General features: G+C 40.9%; 1 protein-coding gene across 2 annotated transcripts in view; it reads right to left on the bottom strand.

Moving 5' to 3' along the window:
- Positions 1-17,337, bottom strand: part of CNTRL (centriolin) — a 66,025-nt gene that overhangs the window by 42,910 nt on the left and 5,778 nt on the right. The window contains exons 3-11 of one of the 2 annotated variants that reach the window (XM_061603585.1): positions 11,809-11,942; positions 10,644-10,774; positions 8,364-8,505; positions 7,508-7,694; positions 5,934-6,127; positions 3,089-3,208; positions 2,644-2,866; positions 1,278-1,387; positions 290-484 (exon numbers count right to left, since the gene is read on the bottom strand). In XM_061603585.1, coding sequence (XP_061459569.1) covers positions 290-484; positions 1,278-1,387; positions 2,644-2,866; positions 3,089-3,208; positions 5,934-6,127; positions 7,508-7,694; positions 8,364-8,505; positions 10,644-10,774; positions 11,809-11,942 — 1,436 coding nt within the window. Of the gene's footprint in view, positions 1-289; positions 485-1,277; positions 1,388-2,643; positions 2,867-3,088; positions 3,209-4,516; positions 4,532-5,933; positions 6,128-7,507; positions 7,695-8,363; positions 8,506-10,643; positions 10,775-11,808; positions 11,943-17,337 lie in introns of those variants that run through there. The other variant, XM_061603586.1, reaches the window with a different exon arrangement.

Raw genomic sequence — 17,337 nt, 5'->3', positions numbered from 1 at the left:
AGACACACTTATTCAAACCTGTGTTTGACTGAGTTGTGTAGTTCTTGAAAAATGGTTAGTTGCTGCTAGTGTGTGTGTGCGCTGTAACAGCATTTTCATGTTTTAATCTTGTAAACTGGCTTGTAAAGGCAATCTGCCCTAAAAGATGGTTTAAATATATTTGAAATTTAAAAAATAATAAAATAAGGCTAGATTCTAATTTGATATATGCTTATTTGATTTTCCACCCAATAATTTGGTAAGTTCAATTAGAAGTCTATATAGAAGTCATATATATTTAAAAACTTACATGTCTTGGGTCTTTCGGATCCAGAGAATCTATAAAACTCTGCAGGTCTTCCAACTCCTTCTCTTTTCTGGCCATGTCCTGCCTCTGCCTTTCCATCTGTTTCTCTAGTTCTAGAGCTTCTTCTCGTAGCTGATTCAGAAGAAGTATCTTGCTGCTTAGCTGTTGTCGGAGACAATCCTTTTCCACTTCTGACATCTGGATTTGAACAAACAGAAAGCACACCTAACTAAGCTTGAGATGCAGGGAATTCAGAGCCTTCAAAAGCTACAGGGCTGGCTTTCAAAATATGGTTTTGTTATTTGTAAATGAATTCCACTGTACGGGCCCAATTCCATGCATGTCTACTTACCAAGCATGTGTACTTGGAACACATGGTGGTTCTAAGGAACTGGCAGGGCAGACATTAGGGAGACCCACAGTCAGTAAAGCCACAGCCACTGACAGGCAGAGCCGACTAATTCTGATTTTGTCCTCCTCCACCTCCTCCCTGCTGAGTTCTACAAGGGCAATCCTGAGATTAAGGAGGAGGAAGCTGACAGACAGTGGCACCACCTGCACTGGATGTTGGTAAGAAAGCAGGCAGGTGGCTGAGCACAGACTGAAGTTGGTGCGGCACAGCCCCATTCGCCAAATGGACCGGCCTCCACTGCTTAGAAGTTAGTCCCAATGCAATCAGTGGGGCTTCCTCCCAAACCAATGTGCGCAGGACTATCAGCCTCTCACTGCCTTTCGTTGGGCAAAGTTGTTATCACCAATGAAAATAGAGGATGAAAACCTAAACCCTCCTCTTTCCCCCCCTAGTGCTATATAACGGCCAAGTGTTGCAATGAAGTGTGTAGCTATAATGCACTCCCCCAAACCACCATCCCACAAGCATTAAATTGGAATGCTTGAAATTTGGCAGGCACAGAAAAATAAACACGATATGATGTCTAGGTTCTTTCAATGCTTCACGTTTATTGCCACATTGTTGCTGGCTTACACATACCTTTTTCTGAGCCACAGCATCTTGGACTAGTTTTAGCTCCTCTGTTGCTTTTAAAACACGGTGCTGTGCATTTGCTGCTTCACTATGCAATTCCGCCAATTTTTCTTCGGCTGAGAAAAACAGAAAAATTCATAAAGATATGTCGACTGAAACCATCCAAAGAAGCCATGCACAGTTGTTGCAGTTATGGTGGACACCTTTCGGAGGGATAGAAAGCAGGGCCACAATCCAGAGAAGTGTACAGTAAAGTTTGTGGATGCTGCAGGGCTTTACATGTTTACTTGGAAAGAAGTCCCACTGAAGTCAACGGGGCTTGCTTCTAAGTAGACTTGTAATAACTAGACTTGTATAGGATGGCATCATAAGTCTCCTCCTTTCACGTACATGCTTAAATAGACTAGCAAGTCAAAAATCAAGAAAGCGTAGGGAAAAGATCAATCACAGGCAGGGAGCGGAGCCAGTGAGGATGGAGTCACATTCAAGTGACTGAGCAGTAGTGCAACCAGGGCTGGATCTTGGGACCAAGGGGGCCCCAAATAATCACCCAGAGGATGGCCGATGATGGGGGCAGTGGCAAACAGGACCAGAGTCAGCCCCTGGGCTGGCATGGGCATGCCAGGTACTACTAGGGCTGGCAGTGGTTGCTCTAGGGTCCTCTCTTATTATATTTAGAAACATTTTACAACCAAGAGGTAGCCAGCTAAGCGTGTACGTGGTTACATATGCTTATTTCGTTATTTTTAATTTAAAAACACAGAACCCTTTTCTACATCAAAATGGTGCTTACTCCCAAGTACATGTGCTTAGTATTGGGGCAGTAGAAGCAAACTGCATTTTATTCCTGTAATCATGATGGTGCCATGGTTTGACTTTCAAATACGGAACATGCTCAGCGCATTTAGGGTTGACAAACTGGTTTGGTTTTTGCTCTAACATAACAAGAACATAGGAGTAGTTGTAAAACACGGAATGGAGGGGAAAGGAGAAGACATTTTAATTGTATGCCATTGAAGTAACATACATGTGCATCTAAAGATGGGCCTGTGTAAGACCATTAAGCCCAGGGTCTAAAATTGCCTAGCTGCACCACTGCAAATGAGACCGAAAGCTGCTTTAGTAACTAATGACCCAGTCCTAAAGTCTACTGAAATCCACGGTAATGGTTAAGAGTGAGAGCTAGGAAGTCCCCTGTTCAAATGTCATCTCAGCCATGACCTCACTGAACTGATACACTCAGCTGCTGCTGTGTCAATAATTTTAGCTGCCTGCATAAGTCAAAGAGCATCTGACAGAAGACAACAGGTACACAGTGATAAGTTTCCTGCTTTTATCTTTACAGGGGGAGGAGAGGGAAGGTTGGTGGTACCTCCTTTAATCTTTCTCTCTTTTTCCTCTAGTTGTGCATCTAGCGACTGAAGAATATTCAGTTTCAGCTTCTGAATTTTTTGTTGCTCTTCCTCTTCCAGGTTTCCCACTTGCATTTTCTGAGCCTTATTGGGGATGAAACCTTCCACAGCGTACATGTTCCTTTTGTATCTAGCTTTCCCAATGTAAGGGCTTTCACCCGGTACATCATCAAGTTCAACATCCTAGAACAGGGCACACAGTACAAATTCAGCCAGATTTCAGTGCCTTAGAAGCCTGGTGCAATAGCAGACATGTTCCCCTTCTGTCCTCACCATCAATAAGCGTGAAGGTTAGGAGGGGAACAGGGAGTTGTCCATGATCTTGTGCTTTGTTTCAGATGGGCAGCACACGGTCAGGGCAAAGAAGGCTCTCTGAAACTCAGAATACTATTTTCAAATAATTACCTCTGCCGGATAATAACCCAATGGCTCAAACTTGGCATCAATCTTATAAAAAGCCAGTTCTTGCTCCAACTCATATTGTTTCTGACAGGCTCGGGTTAATTCCATTGTCTTCTGCTTTAGCTAATGAAAAAATTAGTTTTTTTAAAAAAGTGTCAGTTTCATAAACAAAATAGAGAGTTAAGTGGAATGCCAGGGTTATGGGTCACTATATGATTTGTGCATGAATCACACAACAACACAAAGCCTTCATATGGTAAAAAAATTAATGGTTTCACCCCTGCCCACCCAGTCAGACATATGTGACAAATGCATTTTGCTTTAGATGTTGCATTTCTACACCTACTTAAACAACACACACACACACACAGGCCATGATGCCATGATACAGCAAGCAGTTCCCAGCATGCACTTGAGGCTTTTGTATTTGTCAGCTATGGAATGGCTTGCACTTTTGTGCTTTCTGCACCTGACAATAGTTCTGTGCAAGGCTTGCTGCTTCACAGCCACAGGCAGGGCAATCCAACACATGGCGGAAGGGAAGCTGGCAGAGAAGGAAGGTCTGCAGCATCCATTTGGCATTCAGGAGCCTGCAGGCTGGTTGAACACCGGCTCAGCCAGGAGTTGCGCACAGGGACCAGAAAGTAAAAGCTGGCCTTCACAAATACCCAGTTGCCGGAAGCCTCAGGAGGGGAGAGTGTTCTTGCACTCGGGTCCTGCTTGCTGGCTTCCCCCAGGCACCTGGTTGGCCACTGTGAGAACAGGATGCTGGACTAGATGGGCCACTGGCCTGATCCAGCAGGCTCTTCTTATGTTCTTAACTATGGTGAGCACAAACCATGCTGCAGCCTAAGCCTGGTTAAGATCCAAATGTGCAAAATGAAACTATGGTTCATCTTGATAAATTGTCCACCCCAGAGTTTATGCATACTCTAGACACCAGGAAGACTTGCTTGTTACTTTGCAACCGCCATATATTTACACTTGATCAAGCCAAGGTTAGCAATTAATCATGGTTTATGCAAACCTCAGTTTCATATATTGGTTTGGGCCTAATTCTGAACCATGGAAAACAAACCATGCTTAAGAATTCAATCTGCATTATGGAAACAGCGTCCCTGGGCATATCAGTTTACTATGGAAGGAAGTTAGGGAGAGAATAGCACAGGCAAACTTAGGCAAGCCTAGCCACCTGGAGGACCCTAACTCTACAAACAAAAGAACTCAAACAGGAGTTGCTCTTGCCCCACTTCCAACACATTGGGTCTACCTAAATCTGTGCCTTTACTGCAATCCCCAATATATTTGGAGAACCAAATACACTGATGGAAGTATAAGCAGCTCCAATTTGAAACAACCCTATTATTTTTATGTTTCTAGCAAAGAATTGGGTGATCTCTCTTTTTTGACAGCTTTTCTTTTGTTGGATACCTGAAGGAGAGCATGCAGCAAGGTTCCAGTAGGTAGCAGTAGAAAGAACTGAAGGATGGGGAAAAAGAGAGAAGAGTCGAAACAGGAAAAATGGGAAGAAGGAAAAGAATTAAGACTTCTAAATCAAAGCATCCAACACCACGCACAACTTCTAATTTGGTAGAATACTGACACAGGAAAGTTTCAAGCAGACAAATAATTATGAAAGAAGTACGGTTTTCACTTTACTGAGGCAATGTGAGACAGGACCATGCAAGGAAGTCCTATCGGTTGCAGCTAAAAATAAAATAAAGTGTAGTGAAGCTGTACACAGAGACTACCTCTGGTGAGGAATAAAGGCTCAGTCAGCAATAAAGAAACTGGGTCAAACCAAGATATAGGCTAAAGGAAAAGAGAGGCACACAAAATCAGTCATCCAGAAGGACAAGAGAAGGTAGTGCTGAAAAATACAGGATGCCAGATCAAGATACTACTAACAGTTTTTAGAAATGTTCTGTTCATTCAGTCAGGGCATGTCATGAATAGCTCCCATTTCACTGGGCACTGTACAGTAGAACTTTCTAAAGGACTATACCAGGGGGTAGGGAACCTTTGGTCCTGCTCATGTTACTGAACTACAATTCCCATCATCCCTAGCCATTGGTGATGCTTGCTAGGGCTAATGGGAGTTGCAGTTCAGCAACATCTGGCTGAAGGTTCCCCACCTCTGGACTTTGTCATATATTCTCCAGTGGTCCAAATCACACACACCTTATGAAACCAGTTTTCATTATGCCCAACCCTGAGGAGTCTTAACTGAAAGAGGAAAGCTAAGTCCTCACCACTTTTTTGTAGACGTGGCAAGTAAGAGTTTAATAAAATAAATCATGAGGCTTAATTAGACTATTAAGGTTTTTGAACAGAAACCTAACTTCTCATTTCTGCTTGTAAAATCCACAGAATAGTCTGAATTTTACATCCAAGAAAAAAAACATTGGGCTCTGTTTAAAAACACTTAGAACATTAGAAATAAGCCATAGATATGGTGTGATGTAGAGCAGCACTAGAACACATGTTTTGACACCTACCTAGAAAACATATAAATTCATCTTTCTGAAGACAAAAATGTTTACTAGAAGCAGCAGGAAACATTTAGATGTCTAAAAAGTTAAAACATGACACACAAATATCACGATGGCTATTTTCAGATAAACCAAACAGAAAACCAAATAATTATTACCAAGACTTTGGCAACTGATGTAGTCCCACTGAAGTTAAATTTACACTATTGTAGTAAAATTAACTGAGTTTCAACCCCAAAACAATTGCTTTCATTTAACGTCAAAAGGCTATCTAGAGATTTCATTAGAGCTCATGCAGACACAAAGAAATTGTACAGTTTACTGGCTTTTTTAAAAAAACACCAAGATTGCTTTACCAGCTCATTTTTTGTCTCCAGCTCACTCTCCAGGTCTTTACATCTTTGTTTCTGTTGCAAGTTGTTTTGTTTTAATGATGTGTTCAGGTTATCTTGTTGCTGAAGTTGTTCAAGCAGGTTAGATTGTTTCATTTTAAGGTCCTCCATCTCTTTCATAGTTTTCTCCAAATCCTTTTCTAGATTTTCTATCTCTTCTGTAAAGCAAATCATATATAGTTCAACATGTACTGGTTGTTGGCAGAAAAGACAACTAAAGATAGTAGTGGCTTCTTCCATATTGAAAGTGTGTGTCTTCCACTTATAATATGCATAGTTAAAGAGGGCAAACAACTTGATGGACATAAAAACCAACACCAGACTTCACAGTCCAATAGACAGAAGACAAAGGTGTGGCACTTGGTGTGATATCTGGCCATTTTTTAAAAATGTTGGCAAGAGAAAAAATGCTTTCAGCCATGGGAAACTCCTCACTCTGCTCCCAGGCTATCGAATCCAGGTTCAGGTGAGCAAATTCTGAAGATGGAGCCAGAACTCATCTGAAGCCCTGTCACCACACAGCATGCAGGTCAAAAACTGGCAGTTGCTCTTCCAACTACTAGGGACAAAGATTCTGAAGCTTACTTGGATCAGCCCTGCCTAATGGAGTATGTGGAAAAACCAACCTAATCCAGGATACCATCGCCCACTGATGGAGAACTTGATGGCTTGGGTTCTGATCCTGCTTTTACGCTAGATATTATTGGTATTGGGAACAATTCATTGCAAAGCTCTCCTGTGCAAGCCCCACTGATATTATTGGGAGTTGTGCAAGACACTTCCATTTCCCTTATGATGTACGAACAGGATAAAACAGGCTTGAGGAACCTCTGGCCCCTCCGGAAGTTGCTGGACTGCACCTCCCATCATCCCTGATCCCTGGACATGCTGGCTGGATCCCTGATTAAGTGACCACAAGTACCAGCCCCCTGCAGACCATTTCCACTCACCCAGGGAAAGGTTGGGGACTGAAGAGATGGGGCCATGTGCACAGGGGTAGGAACTGTGTTGGTGGCCCTGCCCCCCACCCACAGATTCAGATCCACATGCTCAGGTGAATGCTTGAACATGCCTTGTGCTTTTCCTAGATGTGATACTCTGAAAGTAAAATTATTCTTTATATCTCCTGTCTATATATTTTGATACTTAGGACCATTTCACAAATTACCCAGGTATGCTGCCGAGAGGGCAATCAACAGACAGCCACATCTAGTCAGGGGTTCCAGAGTACTTGCAGCTCCCCATGTTTATTATGATTTTCACACTTTCGCTTTGTGGGCGAGCACTTAAAACATCTTTACTGTACTCATAAAAAAAATAAATGTGTGAAGTGGCCATTTCAGTTGTTCAATTCCTATGCACAACTTGTTTTCCTACAAACCTCAAAACATGCACACAGTCTGAAAAATGTGGCATAATTTATTCTAAGGCTGCAATCCAACACACATTTGAGCCACTGAACACAACAGGACTTACTTCTGAGTAGGCATGCACAGGCTAGCACTGCAGTTTTATGATCCTATGGTCATCATATTTACCTAGATTAAACCTCTCAAGAGCTTCTTCCCTGTCACAGTTTGTCACTGGCTGTCCCTCAAGATCTTCCAGTGACCTCAAATGGAATATGGTATACAGACGGAAATGAGACAGGTTTACGACAGGATTGTCTGCCAGGAACAGAGAAGTCAAATCTTTAAGAGATTTAAGTTTAGCTACCTCATGGAGCTGAAAAAAAGGGGGGTGGGGGGAAGGTACAAGAAATAGACATACCTTGAAGCACAAATCACATTCCATTTTCTGCTTACAGACATATAATTACACTCTATTGTATGATATATTAAGCGGCTCCTTTATGTTAAAATTAAACCCAGGTCGGTGCAACCATTACAAGGTATTAACAATATTCCCAATGTCAAAAACTATACAACTCTTCTCACTGTAAAGGGATTTGCACAAGTATTACAAAAAGGCAAAAGAATAGCCGAGTACCTATGCTAAAATTTTAGGAATTTTCATTTGTGTTTTGAAACTTGTGTTCTCAACCAGGGAGAAATTTTCATTGAAGACGTATGCCAAAGAAAAAAAAGTTAAAATTTATTTTTCTTCCAGGTCCAAAACACAAGCATTGTTCAGCATGTGCTATACAAAAAGCCTCCAAGGGTTGTTTTTTTAAAAGGCTCAAGAAAAGCTGTGCAGATCCTAAACTTAAAAGATTCACGGAAGCACATCCAAAAAGTGAAGTGTTCTTCAACAAAAGCAAAACAGTGATTTTCAAGTGCCCAAAATTTGACGTTATGAAAAGGGCTTAAACAAAGATAACAGACAACTAAAATCCACCAAAAAGAAAAAGAATGGAGTGCTCTGCAAGCACTGCCATAAACTGAAATTACTTACTGATGATATTTTGTTTTTTCTCAAATTCAGGATGCGCAGGGACCTGAGTTTTTTCCCCATCCACACTGGGATGTGCTCAATCTCGTTCCCAGCAAGGTTCAGCTTCTGTAAATTGTGTAGGTGTTCAATACCTTCTATTTTACTGGGAAACGGGGAATATTTAAAAAAATGAGTCAATATAACAGTGTGTGCATATTGAAAATGTGACACAGAGGTAGAACACTTTCAAACCATGGTTTGGAGAATCGGGAATAATCCTTGTACTTGCTCCCATCTTGCTTGTTAGCTTTAAAGGGGTTAGCCACACACACTGGAAAGCTGTCAAGCATTCTACAGTCTGTTCCCAATATCTTTGGGAAAGGAAGTGTTTACTTTGAAAAACCCTATGCAAATTTTTATTTATAAAAGGCTTGACTAAATTAAAGGGTTTCTATGCTATGTTAACAACAGACACTTTATCAGCTTGGGCGAGGAGTCCATCTGCATGCAACCACTGGTAAAGTATGTTTCATTTGGTCCATAAACACAAAAAAATGTAAATGTACTGCCTTCAAGTCGATTCCAACTTATGGTGACCCTATTAACAGGGTTTTCATGAGGCTGAGAGGCAGTGACTGGCCCAAGGTCACCCAGTGAGCTTCGTGGCTATGTGGGGATTCGAACCCTGGTCTCCCAGGTCTTAGTCCAACACCTTAACCACTACACCACACTGGCTCTCCATAAACACAAAACGAGACACAAAATCAAAAATGTTTGGAGGAATTAAATGAACAGGAAGCACAAGAAAGAATAACATGCAACTTCCAACGCTGTCTTTGAATGGTTTTTCCTTCATTTAAATTTAGTTCCTCCAACATTACAAAGAAACATTTTGGTTTGGTACCTTGCTTGGTTTTTGTGTAACTGTTTTTACTTTGTCATTCTACAATAAGTAAAATAGAGTAAAAATATATATTTAGGGATAAAGAAAGATAGCCATCAAGATTCTGTGGCGGTAAATTCAGTTTCTGAAATCAGAAAATTGTTGTAATATTGTCAGGGACTTACAAGAGGTTCTGTTTTATGCTTTAACTGGGGTTCCTGGATTGAGCAGGGGGTTGGCCTCGTTGACCTTATAAGGACCCTTCCAACTATTCTGTGATTCTATGCTCAAATAATTTTCGTCAACATGTTGTAGGGGGAAATGGCTTGTGCCTTCCCCTGCTTTTTAACTTTAGAAAAGGTTTATCATGCCCACATAATTATGCACTGGTTACCTAAAAAAAACCCCTCCTTAGGTTGCTCTAATCTATATTTAATCACAGAAGAGCTGCTTCATGAAGTTACATTGAATGTAGTGTGTAGAAATCCTGTGAGCAGCCTGGTCTAAAGTGACAGTTAAATGGAAGTACTTATGTTTCAGACAACTTAACTTTAAAAATTTAACTGTGCAATCCTATGTATGACTATTCAGAAATGTACAGAGGATTGCAGCCTTACAGTGTAATCCTAACCATGTCTACTCCAAAGTAAGTTCTACTGAATTCAGAGGTGTTTACACCCAGGTAAGTGGGGTTAGAATTGCAGCCTAAGTCATTTTAATACAGACCCTTGGTTGTACCTGGGCTGTACATCTATATTCTGATCCACAGTTAATATTTCACTGTTGATACACTCAGAGAACAAGGCTATTCACTGGTTTTTCACTCCACTTTACAAACTGTTACTTTGGTTTTTATATAATTACTACAAGATAAGAACAAAGCCAAATTTAAAAAGCCAGAAATAGCAAAACCACATCCAAGAGGTATGTAGGTCTTTGGCTGTAGCTCTGTTGTAGATCATCCATTTTGCATGCAGAAGGGCCTAGGTTCAATCCATAAGATCTCCAGGTAGGGCTGGGAGAGAATCCTGGCTGAAATCCTGGAAAGCTGCTGCCAGTCAGTGTAGATAATACTGAGCTAGGTGGACCAATGGTTCTACTCAGTATAAGGCAGCTTCCTATGTTCTGTTCCTACAATTATAACTTTTTAATCCCTGCATGCAATTTCTGAATTAAACTATGAAAGCTCTTCCGTGGCAAAAAAAAGAGCAAGCACCAGAGGAAAAGCATGAGAGCTACAGAATCCAACAGCCTGTCTGAATTTTGGTTTTCTTTTTGGCAGAAGTTGTTCCTTTTTCATTGCTTGCAATCACAGCGTAGCAACATTTTGTAACAATGAAACTTCTAATGCACCATACAGGAAAATTGAAACATTCATAATATTGTAATTATTCACTCCTATTTTTGTTTTTGCTTACCTTATTTTGTTGTATGAAAGATTGAGGTCACCTAGCTTTAAAAGTTTGTCCAGTTTTTCAATCTTCTCAATCAGATTGTTACTGAGATTGAGGACCTCTAGTTTATCACATTTCTCCAGATTTTCTATGTACTGAAAACATAAACAAGACCTTAAACCAATACAATGCCTTCTACGGTAAGATAAAACAGTAGCTTTCTGTTTTTAAGAAGTATCCTGACAGGAACAATATATCGTGCTATCAGCTGAGATCATTAGGGGATTGTAATTGTGCCAGTTGATTGTGAAACAGACAAAAACAGCAATAGTAGGCATTTAAAGCATTAATTTAAAGCAGTAGGCATTTAAAGCATTAATTGATCTTTAACATCTTTAAATGTTTAATAAGGGGGCAGCTTTTCAAGCAGCCAAATCCAGTGATCTGATCCTCTCCTCCTCTGGTGCAATCAGCGGGTTAGGTTTGAGACCCCCACACTACAGCTGAGCCGCTTTCCGGAGGTTTTTGCTTTCCGGCGGGGGTCTGGAACCTAACCTGCCATATGAGTGGGGCCCCACTGTATTGTGACATGTGCATTGGGCTACTGTATTTAGTTATCAAAACAGTGTCAGGACTTGTTTGGGGAGCCTCCCGCCCCGAGGCTGGAACCCAGGCAAGTGAACTTCGTCGGACTGCATCACCCTCTTCAGACACAGAAGGAAAGAAGGGCATGTAACATCAGCCTCTGTGATATGCAGTCAATATGAACGCTCTGAACTGGCTGCATGGTGAAGCTGCATGGTGTAAATGCTGGAGACCCTGGTTTTCTGCTCTTACTTGGGCTATACAGAGGCACTTTCTATCAGATAAAGCCACAGACTTTGGGGACCTCTAAAGCTGGAGAATGCTTTCTCTGGCCTGGATACCTGGCCTTGACAAATAGTCCCAGGAGCAGCTTATGAGAACAGGGAACACCAGCAGTTCATAGTATTAAAAAAATAGCACTGTATGCTTTTTAAAAGGCATGATATAACATTAAGAACTCTGTGGCTAGTTTTTGGGATTCTGTTTCCCCTCCTCAAAAATACTAGATAGCTGGCTCCCGTAAGCAAATTGAAATGTATAGTGTTAGGTCCATATGCAACTATGTTTCTGTCCTAGTTGAATAAATAATTGTGACATTATATACCTTAAACTTCTTTCCTCCATCTCTGGCAAGGGAAAGATTCAGAGTAGTTACGCGTGCCACATTTTCCTGTTTGGTCAGCTTCTTAATAAGAGTTTCTGTTATGTACCTGATACCTGGACTGATACAATTGTCACCTGAAATCAACAATAAGAGGCTGCAGTAAGTGAAAATGGAATATTTTTTCAAGAAAAACAGGCTACTCAAAGAATTGTCACAAAAGACAAAATCTCCGATTGCAGTAGAAATTGTTTTTACCATATACATGAAAATACTCAGTATGACAAACCAAACCCTTTAGTGAGTTGTCATTCTTACCTAGGAAATATTTTTGGATACTGTTGCTGGTGTGATGGACATCCACTTGCAGTTTATTAGGAACTAACTAACTGGCTTTTGTTCCCTCCATTCTTGTGTTCTTTTACAACAGGGGTGGCTAATCTGGAGCCCTCCAGATGTTGTTAAGACTCCAACTGTAACATAGGTTACCATGGCTAAAAGTCAGAGATGATGGGAGCTGAAGTCAAGCAACATTCAGAGGACCAAAAGTTATCTGTTCCAGATTTAAAAGGTCAATTTACAGAGGTCATATTTCCAAAAGAGGATTTTCTTTCAAAGATTTTACTTCTGCTCTCTTATGCGTCCTTCCATTTCCCTCACTTCCTCCTCTGAACATTCCTCCTGAACATCTCTTCCTCCAAAGCCCTCCTTAAAAATCACCTGTCCATGAAACCCGAATGCTTTAGATTTCTTCCCCAACTAAAACCAAGCCTAAGTACTTGACAGAATGCTTTCCCCAGCATGCACCATCCTGGATCCTATGTTCCAAAGCCGTCAGCACTTTGTCCCTGCCCTGGAATGCCCCATTTCAGAGTTTTCTGTGCCTGGTTTTGGCACCGAAACAGCCTTGGTTGCCCTGTATGATGACCTTTGTCGGGAGAGGGACAGAGGGAGTGTGACTCTGTTGATTCTCCTTGATCTCTCAGCGGCGTTTGATACCATCGACCATGGTATCCTTCTGGGGAGACTCGCGGAGTTAGGAGTTGGAGGCACTGCTTGGCAGTGGTTCCGCTCCTACTTGGCGGATCGTCGTCAGAAGGTAGTGCTTGGGGAACATTGCTCGACACCTTGGACTCTCCATTGTGGAGTCCCTCAGGGGTCGGTTTTGTCCCCCATGCTTTTTAACATCTACATGCAGCCTCTGGGTGACATCATCAGGAGTTTTGGAGTGCGTTGCCATCAGTATGCTGATGACACGCAGCTCTATTTCTCCTTTTAATCTGAATCAGGTGAGGCTGTGGATGTGCTGAACCGTTGCCTGACCGCGATAATGGACTGGATGAGAGCTAATAAACTCAGACTCAATCCAGACAAGACTGAGACACTGTTGGTGAGTCCCTGACCAGATGGTGGATGTTCACCCTGTTCTAGATGGGGTTACACTCCCCTTGAAGGAACAGGTTCGTAGCTTGGGGATTCTTTTCGATCCTTCCTTGTCTCTTGAGGCACAAGTGGCCTCGGTGGCGAGGAATGCGTTCTACCACCTTCGGCTGGTAGCCCAGCTACGTCCCTATCTAGACAGGGATGACCTCGCCTCAGTTATTCATGCTCTGGTAACTTCTAGACTGGACTACTGTAACGTGCTCTACGTAGGGCTGCCCTTGAAGACAGTTCGGAAACTCCAGCTAGTGCAAAACGCGGCAGCCAGATTGTTGACGGGAACTAGCCGATCAGCGCATATAACACCTGTTCTGGCCCGTTTGCACTGGCTACCTATTTGCTTCCGAGCCAGATTCAAGGTGCTGGTTTTGACCTATAAAGCCTTACACGATGTGGGACCGCAATATCTTGTGGAACGCCTCTCCCGCTATGAACCGACCTGGTCACTTCGCTCAGCATCTAAGGCCCTCCTCCGGGTACCAACTCATCGGGAAGCCCGGAGGATAGTTACTAGATCCAGGGCCTTTTCTGTAGTGGCCCCCGAACTGTGGAACAGCCTCCCCGAAGATGTACGCCTGGCGCCTACGCTGCTGTCTTTCCGGCGCCAGGTTAAGACCTGGCTATGCTCCCAGGCATTTTAACTGTTAAATGTTTAAATGTTTATTTTTTTTTTTCAATAATTTTTATTCAGATTTTCATAAAACATACAAGACAAAATCATAAAACATTCAAAGACAAAAAACAAAATCAAAAATAGTTAAACAAAAAGAAAAAAAGAAAAAAAAAACAAAAATAAAAAATAAAGAGTAAAATATTGACTTCCCATTTGTCAAAGATCAAATCAGTTATAAGTCTATAATATATAACAATCCTGTCTCTTAAGTCATATTATAAAATCACTTTCCTCCAGTAGTTATCTTACCTAATCATCAAATCTCATAAACATTACTTTATTCTTTCCACAAAAAGTCAAAGAGAGGTTTCAATTCTTTAAGAAATATATCTATCAATTTTTTTTTCCAGATAAGCATATCGATTAATCCATCTCATTACTAATTATGATAATCTTATTGTCATAACCATAGTCAAAATAAACATTTCAATTAATCCATCACATCAGAATCTGTTAGGTTCAATAATTTCAGTAGCCATTGTTCTATTATCTCTATTAGTTCCATTTTCCATCTTCCATCTTCAGTAGTCTTGTTAAGTCCAGTAATTTCAATATCCAATCTTCCATTATCAGTATTCCATAATAATCTTGCTGTCAAAGCCATAGTCATATAGTAAGAGTCTGATGGGAATTACCTCTATCCCAAATATTTTCTTGCCATCCATTCTGAATAGGTTGCTGAAATACTGCTGTAAAATCATATCTCTGTTCTTTTTTTCAAAATACACTGGGTCATCTCTTAAAAGTTTTTCCATTGTCACATGGCTGCAGTTAATTCCATAGATTTTCTCTATATTGGGCTCCATCACATCATTCCAGTCCAGAAGATTATCCATGCCATTGATAACTTTATCTCTAGAATCTTCATTCATTTCTTCAGAGATAACATTGAGTTCCAAACAATAGATTTTATTTCTAAAGTCCATAGACTCCAAATCTTGTTCCTGTTCCACGTTGGTTCCAATCTCCGGGATCTCCTCTCTCACAGGGACCCCTATTCCAGTCTCCAGGGTCTCCTCTCTCACAGGGACCCCTGTTCCAATCTCCGGGGTCTCCTCTCTCACAGGGACCCCTTCCAGGGTCACCTCTCTCACAGGGACCCTTATATCTTTAATCTCCTGCTTCATTTTACTCAATTCAATTTTCATTATCTCAATCTCATCCATTATTTTCTGAAACATAGTTATTTCCAGATTTTCAGCCACTTTCTTAATTGCCATTTTAAAAGAAAAATATAGGAAAACCACTTCTTATTTCAGCAACAATTGGGTTAATTCTCCAAACTTGGTGACATCACAGTATAAACAGAGCAGACAGCCTTATCTCTCCAATAGTTAAGTAAACAAAATGCAGTTCCCAGGATCGAAACAATTAATGGCAATCGTCAAGAAACAGATTCGTCAAAATAAAATAGACCAAAAAGAGAGTAGTCTCAAAACAGTATAATATTTTTCAAAATAAAAATCTGGAATAGAAATCCCTCTTCTGTGTATATCTTTAGAATGCAAATCCAGGACAGCTTTTTGCAACAAAAACAGAGATAAGCTATTAATTAGTGCGTAGCAGAGAGAAGTTATGGCTCCCCAGTGAGATGTCAAAAACTGATCAATCTGGCAAATCTCTTTTAGACAGCAACAATTTAAGTCAAGTAAAAGAAAAATATAGAAAGAAGGGTGCTTGCCTGTTAGTGCGTTCTCTCTTAGAAGATAAGATGAACGTTCGCTTTAACAGATAGAGCTTGCTGTTGAAAATCCGTCCCACCTTCGTCGGCTGGACCTCGTCCCATAAATTAATGAGATCTGGTCGTCCCAACAAAAATAGGCTTTGAGGTTAATCTCTTCGTTTCTCCCTACCCGGGAGAAGTTTAATCAGTCAAAAAAAAAAGAAAAAACTGACTGATATATCTGAATAAGCTTCTTTTGAGGCAGGAGCCCGTCTCAAAAGCAGGCACAGGCTAAGTCACCCTTCCCGGAAGTCAAATGTTTAAATGTTTATAACGTTATTGTGTGTAGCTTGATTTTATTGTCATATTTTGTATTTTAACCTTTTGTACACCGCCCAGAGAGCTATTCGGTATGGGCGGTCTATAAATGAAACAAACAAATAAATAAATAAATTATTGCTGGTGGGAGATAACTGCTGGCTGGAGCTCACTACCCACTGGGTTTAGCTCAGGTCTCTACCATGGCAAAGCCCATCCCGCCAGCACCGCTCCTCTCTGCCAACAAAGGTCAGCTGAGAGGAATCTACACACTATCCTAACTCCCCTCCAGCCATCAACATAGGGGATTAGTGTTGCCCTCTTACTTGATTAAATGTCAAGGTGTCTTAGTTCAGGAAAAATATACCTGGAAATGTAAAAACTAATGTTTTAAACTAAGTAGTGCCATCTTTAGTTTTTGGCTTTGTGGATATATTAAGAGCAGATATCTGTTGGTTCTAAGTTGGCAACTAGATCTGAGGTTAACATACATAAGTTTTGCATCTTTGCATCTCCTGCTCAGCTATTCTAGGGCTACAAAATATGTGATCATTTTACAAAGTGTGTGTTAAGTTTGGAGGCTCAAATAAAATTTGTATAAATAATGTAGCTGTTCAGTGATAAAGATGGTGCTATCTCAGAGGGTACTTTAAATGAGCATCTGAGGCTGCAGTCCTGGCTGCACTTACCTGGGAATAAGCCTCAGAGAACAGTTAGGTACTTGCTTCCAAGGAAATATGCACAAGATTGTGCTGTGACTATTATTATTTTGATTTATTAGTTGCCTAATACAAAAACAGTCTCTGGGCAGTTTACAAACAGAATGAAAACAGAGTTAAAAACATAGCAATAAACTAACAAAACAATCATGTCAAAAACAGGAACGCCTAACATTGTATGTGAGTTAATTTTGTCTTTTTTGTTTTAGTATTTATAAGTTGATAGACAATGATAGGTGCTTTAAAGATATTGATATATGTATGTGTCCTATATTTGTTTTTTAACTTTATCTTAAGAATTTTCTGATCTCTATTATATATGGGCTTTAAATTCAATATTCTGCAGCAAATGGGAGGGGGGAGTTTCAGGTTTGTTCTGGTTATGCAATTTTTCTTTTAATGTCAAGCGGTACTCGTGTTCGGAGGCTGTAATTAATGTGTAATTCTGTATCAGAAAAGGTTAATAATAAAAAAACAATTAAAAAAACAGGAAAACATCAGCAATATATGGGCCATGCTAACTCATTAAGATCCACCAAATGCCTAGGAAAAAAGGAAGGTCTTAATCTGGGGCAAAAAGTTGTTCACGTCAGCACCAGGCAGGCCTCACTGGGGAGAGCATTCCACAACTGGAAGGCCACAACCAGAAAAGCCCTCTCCCGTGTGGCCAACCTCTGGACTTCTTTCAGAGGAGGCACACTGAGAAGGGTCTCAGATGA

Source organism: Rhineura floridana, chromosome 20 (genome assembly GCF_030035675.1).
Source record: "Rhineura floridana isolate rRhiFlo1 chromosome 20, rRhiFlo1.hap2, whole genome shotgun sequence".
Lineage (NCBI taxonomy): Eukaryota > Metazoa > Chordata > Lepidosauria > Squamata > Rhineuridae > Rhineura > Rhineura floridana.
The sequence above is the reverse complement of the archived record's forward strand: the minus strand, read 5'-3'. Positions and strand labels throughout refer to the sequence as shown.